Source organism: Tenrec ecaudatus, chromosome 6 (genome assembly GCF_050624435.1).
Source record: "Tenrec ecaudatus isolate mTenEca1 chromosome 6, mTenEca1.hap1, whole genome shotgun sequence".
NCBI lineage: Eukaryota > Metazoa > Chordata > Mammalia > Afrosoricida > Tenrecidae > Tenrec > Tenrec ecaudatus.
Window position 1 is genome coordinate 57,657,932 of NC_134535.1, and position 15,428 is coordinate 57,673,359.

Below are 15,428 nucleotides of genomic sequence, written 5' to 3' on the forward strand. Positions count from 1 at the left end.
TAGTGCCAACAGAAAAGGACCCAATAAAAGGGGAAAATCAAGGATTTAGGGCAGGGACAGAACTGCGAGAGATGTCTGGGAGCAGGCGAGCGAGGCTGGGCTCGGGTGATCCTGAGAGAAGGTCCCATCACTGGCGTGGCATCATTAAAGCCATGGGAATGGGGGGGGGGGGGGAAGAATACAGAGCGTGAGACTTTAGCAATGATTCAAGTCAACATAGTGGAGCCAGTCCGTTCTCTCACTTCACTGCAGAGCTGTCAGGACCGGATACTGCTGCTGGAGTCTGTAAACAACGCCTTGGGGGGCTCCTTACAAACACACCCGAGCAAGTTAAGCACTTTCTGAAATTGCATGTAGTTTCAGGAGGAGAAGCACTCTTTCACAAGACTAATACTAAATTAGTGAAAATATGCTTGGGCACAAACCCAACGTTGTAAAGGCCAGACACTCTTAAAAACGAACGCATAGGGGAGGGTGGTAAGCAAACTGAACATCAAACAATGCTGGCAAGCTGCACAGTCATAAAAATCAACTAGGTTTTAGGTTTCTAATGGAAGAGACCATTTATTATCATCGCTGAGGACAACGTTATCTGGTCACTACTCAATAAATACTAGTTGAATTAGTTAATTCAATTCTGTTGTGTTGCATTACATGCTCCTCTCAATGAACTCATGCTTTGCTGGTTTATAGCCGTAATAATCTCATGCAGCGTCCCCACTAAAATGCATTGTTTTCGTTGATTTCTCTCATTGTCACTGTGCTATTTTTTGGCTTTGCATTTTTAGTGTAGTCTTGGAAATGTACACTATGCGGTAAATGCAAAATATCTTAACAAGGACTGCTAAATGATCATATTATAATTAATGAAGGGAAAATTGCCTTGCTGGATTGTTGTAAAATGGCTGATAAATCCTGAAGTGACTTGGATTTGGTATTGTTTTAGCATAAGGCAGTGGGGGTAGGAAACACATAAAAATATTTGCCATTGAAATTAATGGGAACTGTCTTTCTTTTTCCTTAGAAAAATCACCCTATGAAGGACTTTGACGAAATAAATTAGCTCCATGAGGCAGGAGGCGTCTACATTTACTTGATTCCAAATGGGGAGCAAGGATAGTCATTTGCACAAAAGTATTTCCCGGTGGTACTTAGAAAACTGAAACGAGATGGACTGCCTCACCTGTTTCCCTGAGAGCCCACCAAGACAGCTTATGTTAGTTTCCACCAATAACCCACTAGATTAAATAGCTCTATTGTAATTTTGAAGAGCTCTAGTTGAAATAAAGTGTTTTGAGGATGAAGTCAGAATTAGACTAGGCTATACAGACCTCCCAGAAATTTTATTCCCCCTGACAAAAAAAAGTGTTACTTGATCAACTTAAGAAAACACACACCCCATATACTCAAATATAAGCCGACCCGAATATCAGCTGAGGCACATAATTTTATCATAAAAACTGCATTAAAATGTGCTGACATATTATTATATCTGCAGGTCCACCTAGATAAGATAGGTGGGACAAATAATGTAAGAAGAAAATAACGGGACCAAAGGTCCCGGAGGGAAATGAGAGTGTGGGAGGTGGGGGAAAGGAGGAGGTATTGGACAACTCAGGGACAAGGGAACAAGGAGTGGTTCAAAACCAGTGCCAGGGAGGGGGTGGGAGGACTGGTAGGGAGTGACAAAGGGCAAGGTACTGAGAGGAATTACTGAAACCAGAAAGAAGGCTGAACATGGTAGTGGGACAGGAGGAAGGCGTAAGGAAATAGAGGGAAGGAGTAGGAGGAAAAGGGCATACCTAGAAGCCTAAATACAGACATGTACATATGTAAATATATTTATGATTATGGGGGAAATAGACCTATGTGCATATATTTATAGGTTTAGTAGTAAGGTAGCAGGTGGACATTTGGCCTCCTCACATGCATTCCCTTAATACAAGAGCACCTTGCTCAGCTAAATGGTCATTTCATGATTCCCACCTTCCCAGCATGATCGCTAAAGATAGACGTATGCATAAGCAAATATGGTGGGAAAAGTTGATGGTGCCCGGCTATCAAAAGATATAGCATCTGGGGTCTTAAAGGCTAGAAGACAAATAAGCGGTCATCTAGCTCGGAAGCCACAAAGCCCACAGAGAAGAAGCACACAAGCCTATGTGAACACGAGGTATTGAAGGGATCAGGTAGCAGACACCAAAGAACAAAAACCATCATTGTGTGATCACCTTCCCCACATAAACGCTGAAGATGAATGTGTGCATAAGCAAGTGTGGTGAAGAAGGCTGATGGTGTCCGGCTATCGAGAGATATAGTGTCTGGGGTCTTAAAGACTTGAAAGTAAACTAGCGGCCATCTAGCCCAGAAGCAACAAAGCCCACATGGAAGCAGCACACCAACATGTGTGATCATGAAGGGCCGAGGGGACCAGGTTTCAAGCAACAAAGACAGGTGGGGAAAAAATCATATCATTGTGAAGGAGAGGAGCATGTGACGGGGACCCAATGCCCATCTGTAGACAACTGGACATCCCTTGCAGAGGGGTAGTGGGGAGGAGATGAGTCACTCAGTGTTCACTGTAGCAATAATGAAACTTTCCTCTAGTTCTTAAATGCTCCCTCTTCCCAACTATCATGAGCCAAATTCTACCTTGCAGACCTGGTTAGACCAGAGGATGCACAGTGGTACAGATGGGAACTGGAAACACAGGGAATCCAGGACAGATGAACCCCTCAGGACCATTGGTGAGAGTGGCCATACCAGGAGGGATGGGGGTTAAAAACGGGGAACCAATCACAAGGATCTACATATAACTTCCTCCCTGGGGGATGGGCAACAGAAGAGTGGGTGAAGGGAGACACTGGGCAGTGTAAGATAGGATAAAATAATAATTTATAAATTATTAAGGGTTCATGAGGGAGAGGGGGGCAGGGAGGGATTGGGAGGGAAAAAAGGAAAATGAGTTGCTGATTCCAGGAACCCAAATGGAAAGCGAATTTTGAGAATGATGAGGGCAACGAATGTATAAGTGTGCTTTGCACAATTGATGTATGTATGGATTGTGATAAGAGTTATATGAGTCCCAATAAAATTATTTTTTTAAATGTGCTGAAAAACTCGGCTTATACACAAGTATATATGGTAAATGGTATTCAGTATTTGTACATTCCAATAGCTAAGCAAAAGCAGAAAAAATATATACGGAGGAAGAAAAAACACACTGAAAGGATCACAAATAATCACTATAATATGCATAATCAAGTATTATAAATCTATTACCTCCAATCAAAAACAACAATACAGCCACTGATACAGGGAGAAGACCCAATCACAGAGTAAGTATGGAACTGTAACCACGCTACCGGATGAGAGACAGTAAGCGTGCCCACCTGCAAGGAGAAGGACTGTCGTTGTCATCAGTGCTGTCAGCATGAAGACATAGATACATCTGTGACAACTTGAGAAACTACACAAGCTAACCTCTCTCATTTACAAAAATTCAAAAGGTACTATATCTCATAATTTGTCTATTATAGGAAAGTAAATCAATCAACATACTATATAAAACCAAATGTATAAAGTGAAATCTATGAGCTTTCCCTAGTACACAACATGAAAACTGATCTCCCATCTACTTCTATCTCTTCTTCTCATTCAATTCCCCTCTTTTTTTCTGGACTTAAGTAAAATGAAGGCTGCTTTTAATAGGTATTTCATGTTCTGGATATATAGTACAATGAGTCACTGTTCATAGCCTGGCTAGCAGGTAATTGTACCGTACATTTGTACCGTACACGTTGGTACTTAATTACATCCCATATTGTGTAAGTCTCTAATTCACACATTCCTATAAATATCTCATTGCTTCCTCATCAAAACCACAATCTCCCTGAAGGCAGATATTCTTGTTACAAAATACCAGTTCTTCCTCTAAGATGGCACCTCTGTGCCAGGTGGGTAATGGATCTTCATAAAAGCATAAAGTGTTGAAAAGAAGTAATCGAGCATACGCTTTAGAGAACTTCTTGATATACAGATTTTGAGCAGCACCAAAAGGAAACTGAAAACTATCCGTCTATAATTAATTGAAATTTAAACAGGGTGAATAACAAAATATTCCAATAAAATTCTGACTCACTTTATCTATCACTGAATTAATTATGAAATGTCCATGAAGAAATCACACTTGAAATACTCAAATATATCTTCGGAGATAAAATTAGGAGCTATCATATGTGCACTTTTAGCTAGTTAAGTTTCCAGTTTTTCTATAAAGAACATGTATTGCCTTTAAGGAACTAAAACAAGAATAACAACAAAGGAAAAAGTCTTGTATTATTTCTGAGAACAGATCATGGAGTTTGAAATTCCAGATCCAAGTGTGTAATCTGAGTACTTTACTTCATCACCAAATGCCTAGTTTTCTTCATCTGGAAAATGAGAATATAAGAGGGACTATCTGCTAAGGCCATAGTAAAACACTACATGGGTCAAAATGTTCCATGTCCTAAGGAGTGACTCATATATAGTAAAAGTGATATAAGTATTTGTTGCTGCTATTTTTAGTATGTCTTTGGGATAGGAGGAAAGAGGACAATCTCATTCTTCAAATTTCTACAACACATCCTTTTAAGAAGCACTCCATGCCTCTGAGGGTTCTCATGAAGATAAAATATAAATAAGATAGCTTGCTGTATTGTATCAAGTAGATGATACACTTTTAATTATAATTGAACAGCTAGAAATAGAAAAGATCTGCCAATCTCATATAAATAGGTTAATTATCAAATTTAGAGATATAAAACCAAATCCTCACATGGTGAACACCAATTACATAATTCTCCTCTGGGGACTCTCCTGGATAAACCGCATGAGGAGAAAATTCAAACCCTTGGGGGTATGTTAACAGATGAGGCCACAATAGAAAAACAGACTGCTCAGTACTACAATTGAAAAAGAACTTGGGAAAGAAAGAAAAGAGAGGAGAGAAGGCATTGCAGAGTTTATAATCGAGAAATAAAAATTATTTTTAAGATTTTTAAAATTTTAATATTTATTAATAGAAAATTTTATTTTAAGGTCATTGGTCATATAATACCCTTACATGCACATTTCGCCTCCATAGCTTAAGTAAAATCAGGTCAACTAGTAGTTTATTATTGGCTCAATTGGTCTAAAATTTGACTTTCTAATGGAAAGTAGCAAGCTCCTTATTCCTCTGGGATTTGGTTGGGGAAAGCAAGTTAAGGCAGCTCTCAGCTCTCAGCTCTGCAGAAGCAGCCTTTGTCCAGAGATAAGTGTTATCAGAACATAAGCCTTTCTTCCCCTCCTCCTCTTAGAAAATCACTGGGAATTCTTGGAAACCCATTGTCTATAGCCATTCCCCACATCCATTGTCTCTTCAACACATCTATCAGGTATTTGTTGCCAACATCCCCTGCAACTTGTCAAGGTCACTGTGACAGGTAAGTCGTGCCTCATCTTGGCTGGGTCAGGATTCTCAATACATTCCCAGTAATCCTCCAGGATGTGATCTAACACAGCACAACAATTCCCATCTTGGGGTCTGCTTGTGAGTAGACAAGCACAGGTGAGAACATAAAGGCGGGATGCAACCTCCTGACTTAGGTCACAGCCCTCATGCAATGGGAAGGAGGTTTCTTTGGGGAATGTGTCCTACTACTCATGTACTGGTCAGTTGAGGCTGTGGGAAACTGCCTCGCTTTTTGATGGTGGGGATCCTACATCTGGCTCATCAACCCCTGGGGTTCTTTGGACTTCAACCAAAGACCCACTATCTACATTAATGACCCTCGACGTCACCAATAGTTTGCCATTTGGCCTTCTGTGCATGGATTTTATGAACTCTGCAGCCACAAGCCTGACCTCGGACCTCAGACTCATCCTCCTCTGTAGTCATTGACCTTTCTGTCTTCTTTCTTTCTGTGTAATCAGTCACTATAGTTAGGCAAGTCAGGAGAAGCCCCCAGCTTAACATCTGATCCATGCACTTGAGCTAGACTGAACTTACCCATGTCTACAATTGTATGAGGCATTGTCTTGATATCAATTTATCTCTTTATAAGTGTCCCTAGTTTTGCTTCTTTATCTGTAACACAGTCAGTAATTACCTTAACGTTGCTAAAGTTAATTCTCAGTCAGTCCGCCTGTAACATGATGTGTCAGAATTGTCTGCTCCTATTTGAGATACTCTCTAGACATTGTCTATTCCTGGTTTCCTCAGCACCTCTGTTAGCAGCTTTGCAGTTGCTGGAATCCACTCAAGGGCATGTAGATGATAGCCTCAGATGACTGATCTCTGTCAGTGCTGCCTTGTCCCATTCTCTTTTCTACCTTCTTTCACCACCAGGGTGAGTGCACGAAGCTTCACATTTCATTAGATACTGACAAATGTATATCTCAAGCCAAACCACTCAGTCAACTCCAGTTTCAAATCCAACATCTGTTTAAATTTCTAGCAGATATAAAATGTCTACCTAAATGTTTAATAGATATGTCAGTCTCTAAGTGATCTCCTTCTTGGACAGACGATCTTTTGTCTCAGCAAATGGAAATTCCACCCTTCTCATTCTTCAGCCCTGGTGCCAAAGTGACTTGCTTGTAGAGCTAACCACAAAATCAGCAGTTCTAATCCATCACCCACACCGAGGAGAAAGGATGACGTTTTCTGCTCCCACAAAGGTTTACAGCCTCAGACACCCAAAGGGACAGTTACACTCTATCCTACAGAGTCACTGAATTGGAATTGACTCAGGGTCAGTGAGTTTATTGATATATTTATGGTTCTTTCCTCAAAACCTTAGAGTTGGTGCCTTGATTTCTCTCTCTTTCACACCTCATACATCTTCGTCAACAAATTCCAAATGGTTCTGCTACCAACCAGAATTGTTCTACTCCTGTCTATGCCACTGTTAACAGCCTACACTAAGTGGCCATCATTTTGGGCCTGAATTTTAACTGCTTTTCATGCCTCTGCCCTTTCCACCTACAACAAAGTTCTTTTATGTGAACCACTGCTGACATTTTCAGATGAACAGTTGGCCTCACGATGTAAAATGTTTAGCAGCACCTCTGGCTTCTAAATGTCAATATCATCTCTCCGCATTTGGGACCATTGCAAATGTCCCCAATACCTCCGAATGTTTTGGTTTTTGGATGGGGCAACAGATTTACCCATGATTAAGAACCAATACTATATAGCATGTCTTATCCAAGCCATGGGTCACCTCAAATACACATGAAAGTTGGATAGTGAATAAAGCCACAGAAGAATCGATGCAATTGAACAATGGTGCTGGCAAACAATATGGAAAGTACCATGAGCTGCCAGAAGAACAAACAAAGCTCTCTTCTAAGAGATGGACAGCAATGATGACTGTGTCCCATTTGAGGGGATCAAATAACAAAACTGTAGTAAGCAGAAACATTTGATGGTGTAAGATATGGCAATTTAATAATAATAATATATAATAAGGTTTCCTGGGGGGTAGGGAGGGCTAAGGAGGGGATAAAGGGGATCTGATATCAACAAGTTCACGGAGAACATGTTTTGAAAATGATGGTGGCAGCAACTGTACAAATATGCTTGATCTAATTGAAATATAAATTTTTATAATATCTATAAGAGCTACCAATTTTAAAAAAATAGAATACAGCTAGAATGCTGCTCAGAAGTGTGTGAGGCAAGACTTCATCTCATGTACTTTGGACATGCTACCAGGAGAGATTAACCCATGCCAAAGGAAATTATGTTTAATAGAGGGTCAAAGAAAAGGAGGAAGACCCCCCAACATCATGGACTGACATCGTGTCTGCAACAACGGGCTCAAAAATAATAAATGATGGCGAGGATGACATAGGAATGGGCCGTGATTCACTTTGTTGTCCAGTAGAATAAAATAACGAGGGAGGTGCTCTCAGCCATCCAAACAGATGAGTTTGAAAATGTTTCCAAGAATGGAATCACAGATTTGACTAATGTATTAAGTATAATGGATAATACTTTGAAGGTTAAAAGGTTGTTTTGTAAAAAAATTTAAATGCATAGCTTAGAAAAAAAAAACCTGGGTTATTTTTGGATACCCGCTTGAATGTTGTCATCAAGTCGGTGCTGCACAGTAACCCTATGCACATCGGAACAAAGCACTCGTCTCCATCCCAGCGTCACGCCTGTCCTTCACTTTGAGCTCACTGTTGCAGTCACTGCCAATCCCTCTCTCTCATTGAGGGCCTTCCTTCTTTACATTGCTGCTCCACTTTACCAAGCATGATGGACTTCTCCAGGGACCGGTCTCTGCTGATAATAAGTTCCAAGTATGTGAGACAATGTCTTACCATCTTTCCTCTAAAGAGCGTCTGGCCGTCCTTCACCAAGATAGACCAGTTTGCTCTTTTGGCAGTCCGTGGGACTTTCATTCTTCTTTGCCAACACCGTAGCTCAAATGCAGAGAATCTTCTTCTGCTTCCTTATCCAATATCCAACTTTCACACGCACAAAAAGTCACTGAAATACCATGGTTTCTGTCCGCTGTACCTCAGTCCTCAAAGTGACCTTCTTACTTTCCAATACTTGAAAGAAATTTTATGCAACAGATTTACATAATTCAATGTGTTGCTTCATTTCTTGAGTGCTGTTTCCATGAGTGTTGATGATGAATCCCAGCAAGACGAAATGCTTGCCAACTACAATCTTTCTGTTTTTCCTGATGTTACCTATTAGTCCAGTTTTGAGAATCTTGGTTTTCTTTACATTGAGTTGTAATCCATACTGAGGCTGAAATCCTTGATTTTTAACAACTAGAGCTTTAAGTCCTCCTGTCTTTCAGCCAGCAAGGTGTGTCATCTGCATATTGAAGGTTGTTAATAAGCCTGCCTCCCAATCCTGATGCTGAGTTCTTCACATAATCCCGTTTCTCTGATGATTTGCTGTGCAAACAAATTGAGTAAGTAGGACAAGAGGATTCAATTCTGACACACGCTTTTACTGAATTTTAAACCAAGTAGTAGTCCCTTGCTCTGTGCACACAATGTCCTCTGGATCCATGTACAGGTTTCACATGAGCATAATAGGTAGTTCCTGTTCTTCTCAAGGTAATCCATAGTTTGCAGTGATTCATACAGTGGAATCCCTTCACATAGTGAATGAAACACGCTGCACAACAGCTGGTCTTCTCTGTGTTAAGCCAAATCCATCTGATTTCAGCAATGATATCTTTTGTTCAATATCCTCTATTGAATCTGGCCTGAACCTCTGGCAGCTCCAAATCAATGAACTACTGCAACTGTTGTTTACTACTTCAGCAAAATATTGCTTGCATCTGATATCAAGGATAATTTTCTTATTCTGTTGAGTCACATTTATTTGGAATGATTATAAATATGGATTTCTTCCAGTCAGTTGACAAAGCAGCCATCTTCCAAATTTCTAGAGGAGTGCTACCAGTGGTTCATCACTTTGTTGAAACATTTCAATTGATATTCTATCGATTCCTGAAACCTTGTTTTTGGCTAATACTTTCAGGACAGCTTGGATCTATTCCTTCAGTGTCATTAGTTCTTAGTCACATGCTACATCTTGAAATGGACAAATGTTGATTAGTGTGGTTCAATGACTGTGTATTCCTTCTTTCAATGCTTTCTCCATCATTCAATATTTTGCAGATAGAATCTTTCAAGATTGAAACTGAAGGCTTGACTTTTTGAATAATGAGTTATTTCAGTTAAAGATATGCCAACTATGTTCTTTCTTTTTGGTGTCCTAACTCTAAGTCTTTGCACATTTAATCATAATAATTTATTTTGTCTTCTCAAGCTGTCCTTTGAAATTTTCTGTTCATCTCTTTGTGTCCATCATTTCTTCCATGTATTGGGCTAATTTTTCTACTACCCTAAGTCCTTTGCTCAAAAACCATTTTCCCAATGGTGTCTTCTGTGATTTCCCATTTAAAAACCTCAACACCTTATTAGACATAACCAAACACTTATTAGCAATGGTTAGGGTGACATAGGTAATTCATGAAGGCGATGTTCTAAGGCCTACTTTGGTGAGTAGAGATTGAGGCCTGAAAAACTCATGTGGCCATCTAGGGTACAATTACTGGTCTCCTTTGCTCCCCCACTGGGAGGAGAGAAGACTGATAAAAATAGAAACTCTCATGGAAACAATTAGTCTAATAGTTGTATGGGCCATGCACACATCAGCCTTCACATCCATGAAACACAAAGCACTAGGTGGCGCCTGGCTACCACTTCCACCTGCTATGGAAAGGCTTACACAGAAGGCTCGGGTAGAGCAGAGGAGAATACAGTACAGATTCCAGAATCACAAAAGAGACCGGGCTCACAAGCTGGAGAGAGACTGGTGGCACCCTGAAGTCTATGATCCTTAGTCACTCCTCAGGTCTGTAACTGGACTCACCCTTGTAGTTCACGTTTCAGTCACACATCAGACAGGTCTCAAAGAGGGATAACAGCGCTAGTGTGGTAGGCACACCTGAGTATAATCAACCAATTAAGACCCAAAGGGCAGCATTTCCCCAAGGACAAATTTCAGAGCATTCGAAAAGAAGCATGGATGGGAACAGGTAACAGAAAGGAAGTACATATGTGATGGTACATGAGATGAAACAAAATGTGTTTAATTGTTGAAAAAAACTGATGATCTGCTCTGTAAACCGTCACCCAATTCACAACAAAATCAATTTACAAAAAGAAAAAAGTAAAACAAGTAAAAATATGAGCTTCATCTACAGTGCCACACACACACACTTTCTATTCATCCTTTCTGCCTTTGCTAACCCCAAGGTCAGCAGTTCAAAATCACCAGCCACTCCATGGGAAAAAGATGAGGTTTTCCATTCCTGTAAGGAGCTCCAGTCTAGGAAACCCACAGGGGCATTCTACCCTATCCTACAAGGTCGCTGTGAGTCTGCATCAATCTTATGGCATTGAGTTGTTTTTGTTTTGTCTTTTAATCTGTAGCTGATAGGCTATATATTTTACTTAATGATTTAACTTGCCTCAAATTAATAGGTTTTAAATATTAGTATAGAATGAAGTTTTGCATTTTTTATCCACAACTCTATGGCTATCAGAAAGTTAAGTGTCTACAACAGGTGAGTGACCCAACGAACACCTGCAGAGGAAATGAGAGGAGGAGGGAAGGTCGAAGAGAGGGCAGGAAGGGAAGATAGGTAAGGGAAGAGAGGATGGGTGAAATAGACTCTATAGTAAGACAGCCACAGCGAATACCCAAAACGAGTCTGCCTGGGTCATTCATAAAAACCGAGTTGATTCCAAAATATTCCTTTTTTGAAAATACAATTCACAATGTATAACAAAAGCTAAGACTTTGTCAAACTACTTCTGCTTTTACCAAACTTTATGTAGGATTTTATATAGAAAATGTACTTATAATGTCATTAACAGACATATGAAAATATCTATAGAATGCATAGAAACTGAGAGAAATTTTACAAAGCACATGGGCTGTGATATCTTCCCAAGATAACACTGACTGTGCCGGGGTAAAGTCAAATCATTCCATGCCATACACCCTAAAGTATGTTAGCGAGTCACCATCACAGTGAACAGCGTCCATTTCTACAGAGAAAGCGTACATGGTTCGGCTGGGAGTGAAGCAGAGGAGCAGAAATGCTCCCTGCTGCAAGCTGACAGTTACATGGGACCCCTGAAGTTTTAAATTGAGTTCCTCTGCTAATTACCGGCCTGAAAGAGACAAAGAATGATCCACATTTTATTCTCTGCTGAACTTGCAACAAGCACTCGTGAATGGGACATTAGGGTCAAGCTGGGAAGCTCCAGTTTGTTTGACCGAGTACAGAGCATGGTGTCACCTCCCGCGCAAATAAGGTCAGGTACACCTCCCTGCCTTGGGTTCCCACCAGGGAGATGTCAGTGTAACCGGGGCTAACTGAGGACTTGAGAGAGAGGATAAAACAAAAACGCAAACAAAACAGAAAACAAAAAATCACGTTGCCTATGGATTTGAAGTTATTTATGTTTTAAAATGAATTCAAATACGTACAATCTCATTTTTTTCCATCACATGCTACACCTAGTGGTAAGAGTGTCAACTATTCTGTCTATTTTCTAAACAGCTCATTGTATGACCAGTAAAGCTACACAGCAGGCAGGTACTTTAATGAAACAGGCCTATTCTCTGGGGACAAGAACCTGTGGTTGAAACGCTAGCACTGTGATCATGAAAGCACTTTGTTCTTGCCAATGAGCAATACTTTTGATGTGGATCCTGATCAAAAATCCCCTTGGGAAGGAAAAACGTGTAGCGGTGGGGAGGGGGGAACAAAGGAGTGTTGTGATGTGAGATTTCAAAACAGATTTTCTCAGAAGAAAAAATACCTTCAGCATTCAAAATGGGTATGCATTCTACCTTTCTGGAAAGTCATAGAATGACGTTGCCAAAGCAGCCTCATTGAAGTTAAAGTAATAAAAGTAATTAATTTATTCATTCAACCAACAGTGTTGAGTATACTACTTTCGTGCATGGAAGAAACATAAGAACACTCGAGAACACAATCCCATGACCAGTGCAATTCCTTTCTCTCTTCTCTTTATTTAACTTACTATAACTCGGCATCCAACATGTGGCTGAATGAAAAAAACCGAGGGGCAGCTTACACACTGTAGCCCGGCATGTGAGAGTTAGGAAACAAGCACTAATCAATGGGCACTTCCGCATAGTGTCACAGTGAAGACTTTGGGGAATCACAGAGAATGTGTTTGACATCCCAGCTCCTTCATTTAATGGCTGTCTGCAGGAATAGGAAACTTCATGGTCTCAATTTCCTTAATATAAAAAATAATCGTGTAGCAGTGCCTACTGTACACGGTAGTTAAGAACATGAAGTGTGACACTGCCAAGAACCTTTTACGCATGTTTTTAACAAAGTAGAATTATTTTGGCTATCTTTTAAAATGCTAAACCTACATCAGTTCTTAAATAATTATACACATACTTTGTGGCAAGAATCCAGAAGCACCAAACTTTATTTTACCTCTTGTGAAATCATAGCCTCTAAAAATATAACCCTTAGACTGTTCATGCGTCCTAAGCATCTTAACCAATAAACTCCACCTTCAAGGAGCCCTTCTGAAAAAATAAACAAGAAAATTCTTACCGAGTTTTGGCAAAGAATAGGGCACTTTAAAGTAGTCTTCATAAAACTCAATTAGTCTCTTTGTTATATGGAGGGCGTAGTGCCCGGATCCTCTTCTGATGGCGTCGGGTCTTGCATACAACCGCACCTAAAACATATGCAGACGCAGCACTTTAGCCTTTTGGTCTCAAGTTGTATCTATCGTGCAAATATGAACCTACAAAATTACTTCAAGGACTACAAAAATTAAACAATATCCTTTGTCCATTGTATCAAGGCACTTTGTAATTGAAAGAATCAAACTACAACAATTGAAGTAACCAAGGTGAGCAAGTTACAATTTCCTCCCTTTGCAAGACGACAAAGAGAACAATTCTATACCTTGCTTCAAAATAAATATTCAAAGTGATCACTTATGTGCGCCTGTTAGAGATTTGAAGGTATGGTGGATTAACATAATGGGTCCCTAACGATGCTGAAAATAGTCAGGATACGGTGGCTCAGCAGGAGAGAAAATTCATGGTTTGTTAAAGACATATTATAACAAACTTTGAAAGTATTACTGAGCAGGGCAGAAATATAATTTATGCCCCCTTCTTTTCTTTGGAAAAAACCTGTCTTGTTCCCAATCTGCAAACCAGGGATAGAAAATTCTTGCCTGGACATCAACAATCCTCATTCTGGTGGGCACTCTGCAAGTGCTCCTGGCTCAAACCCAGCTGAACATCATTCATATTCCAGCACAATCAGGACCCTTAATATGGATTTTAAATCAAGCATTGTATATTATCTAGTCCTCAGCCAAGAAGGATCCTAAGGCAAGTAACATAAAACTGAACAAAACTAACAATTGTACAGAAAAGGCTAAAATGAGATTAGTTTCCATAAAGCTTTCATAAAGCTATCCAGCATCCTTCTTTCCAAAGGCTAAGTCTATTTTTCACAGATGTGGTCCCTAATCCTCATATCAATTGTGTGAATAAGAAATGTGTATTTTGTACAGCAGTGGAGAGCAGTGTCCTGGGAGTTGGATTTTAGTCCAACTCTGCCACTAAGAACGTGGGATGCTGGTGAGCAAATTACTTAACCTGCTTGGGTCTCAAATGTTCTCATTTATAAAATAAAGGTGTTTGCCACCAGATAGTTCTACAGTGTTTTTCAATTCTAAAACACCTATTCCCAATCCCATTTTACAGATAAAAGGATTTATTTTCTTACTGGTGTTTTTCCCAAATCAGTGTAAAATATTTTATTTAGTATATGTAAATGGATATTTATGTTCATAAAGACTACAAAGGAAAACTGTAGTCCATGTGTAATGGTTAGATTTTATACTAACTTGGTACTTTTGTGGAGGCAGGGGTGGAGTCAAACCTGTCAATCACGTAGTCGCCTAGTGACGCCTCCTTGGGGGCGTGGCTTTTAATAAGCGAACCAGTAAGAACTTCTTTCTCAGGCCCGCCGTCTGCCTTCCCTACTTGCCAAGATTGTGTCTGCCTCTAGTGTCAGCCCCATGTGGACTGCAGACCCTGCATGTTTCAACACCCTGCCATTTCCCACAACCCTGGATCCACAGGACTCTGCGCCCACCTGTGATCCCCCTGCTTCCGCTAATGGTACTTGTTCTGTTTCATCCGCCTGCCTCAGCTGGGATGCATTCTTGATGTGAAATTGTTTCTTGATATCAAGGGTTTTTTTTTTCTGATTTCAAATCCATAAACAATCTATGTCATTGGTTTTGTTTCTTTAGACACCCTAGCCTACCCCATCGCAATATAACACATGATTGTACAGGTGACTCTTTACCATCTATATTAAAAGGAGAGAGAAGGGAAAACCAAAGCAGCGGCTCTTAAGTCAATTCTGAAGCAGCGGCTCGATATGTCCCAGAGCAGACCCGCTCCATAGAAGTGTATCACTGTAATTCGTCTGGAAGTCGTTCCTCGGGACTTCCTTCAACAGAATTTCTGGGTAGGTGTGAGCCAATCGCAAACTATCTGTACAGTCAAGATAAAAGTACAATCTAAAAGCCTAGAAAATCGAGGAAAACACATTTTGACTTTAGCTTGAAAGACCTATAATTCAATACCATATTTACTGACTAACACATTTCCAACAAAAATGGCTGACAGAAATATAACCTATTCCATCAATCAATTCCACAAATCAGTCAAGATATCTGCAATGAATTCAATAACAATTAACTACTAAAATGATGAAGCTGCTTCTCATGCAGCAACTAAGTTAGATATAAAATTGGGTCCA

General features: G+C 40.1%; 1 protein-coding gene across 1 annotated transcript in view; it reads right to left on the reverse strand.

Moving 5' to 3' along the window:
* Nucleotides 1–15,428, reverse strand: part of TRHDE (thyrotropin releasing hormone degrading enzyme) — a 524,500-nt gene that overhangs the window by 358,767 nt on the left and 150,305 nt on the right. Inside the window, exon 3 of the mRNA XM_075551269.1 lies at nt 13,185–13,311. Coding sequence (XP_075407384.1) covers nt 13,185–13,311 — 127 coding nt within the window. The remainder of the gene's footprint in view (nt 1–13,184; nt 13,312–15,428) is intronic.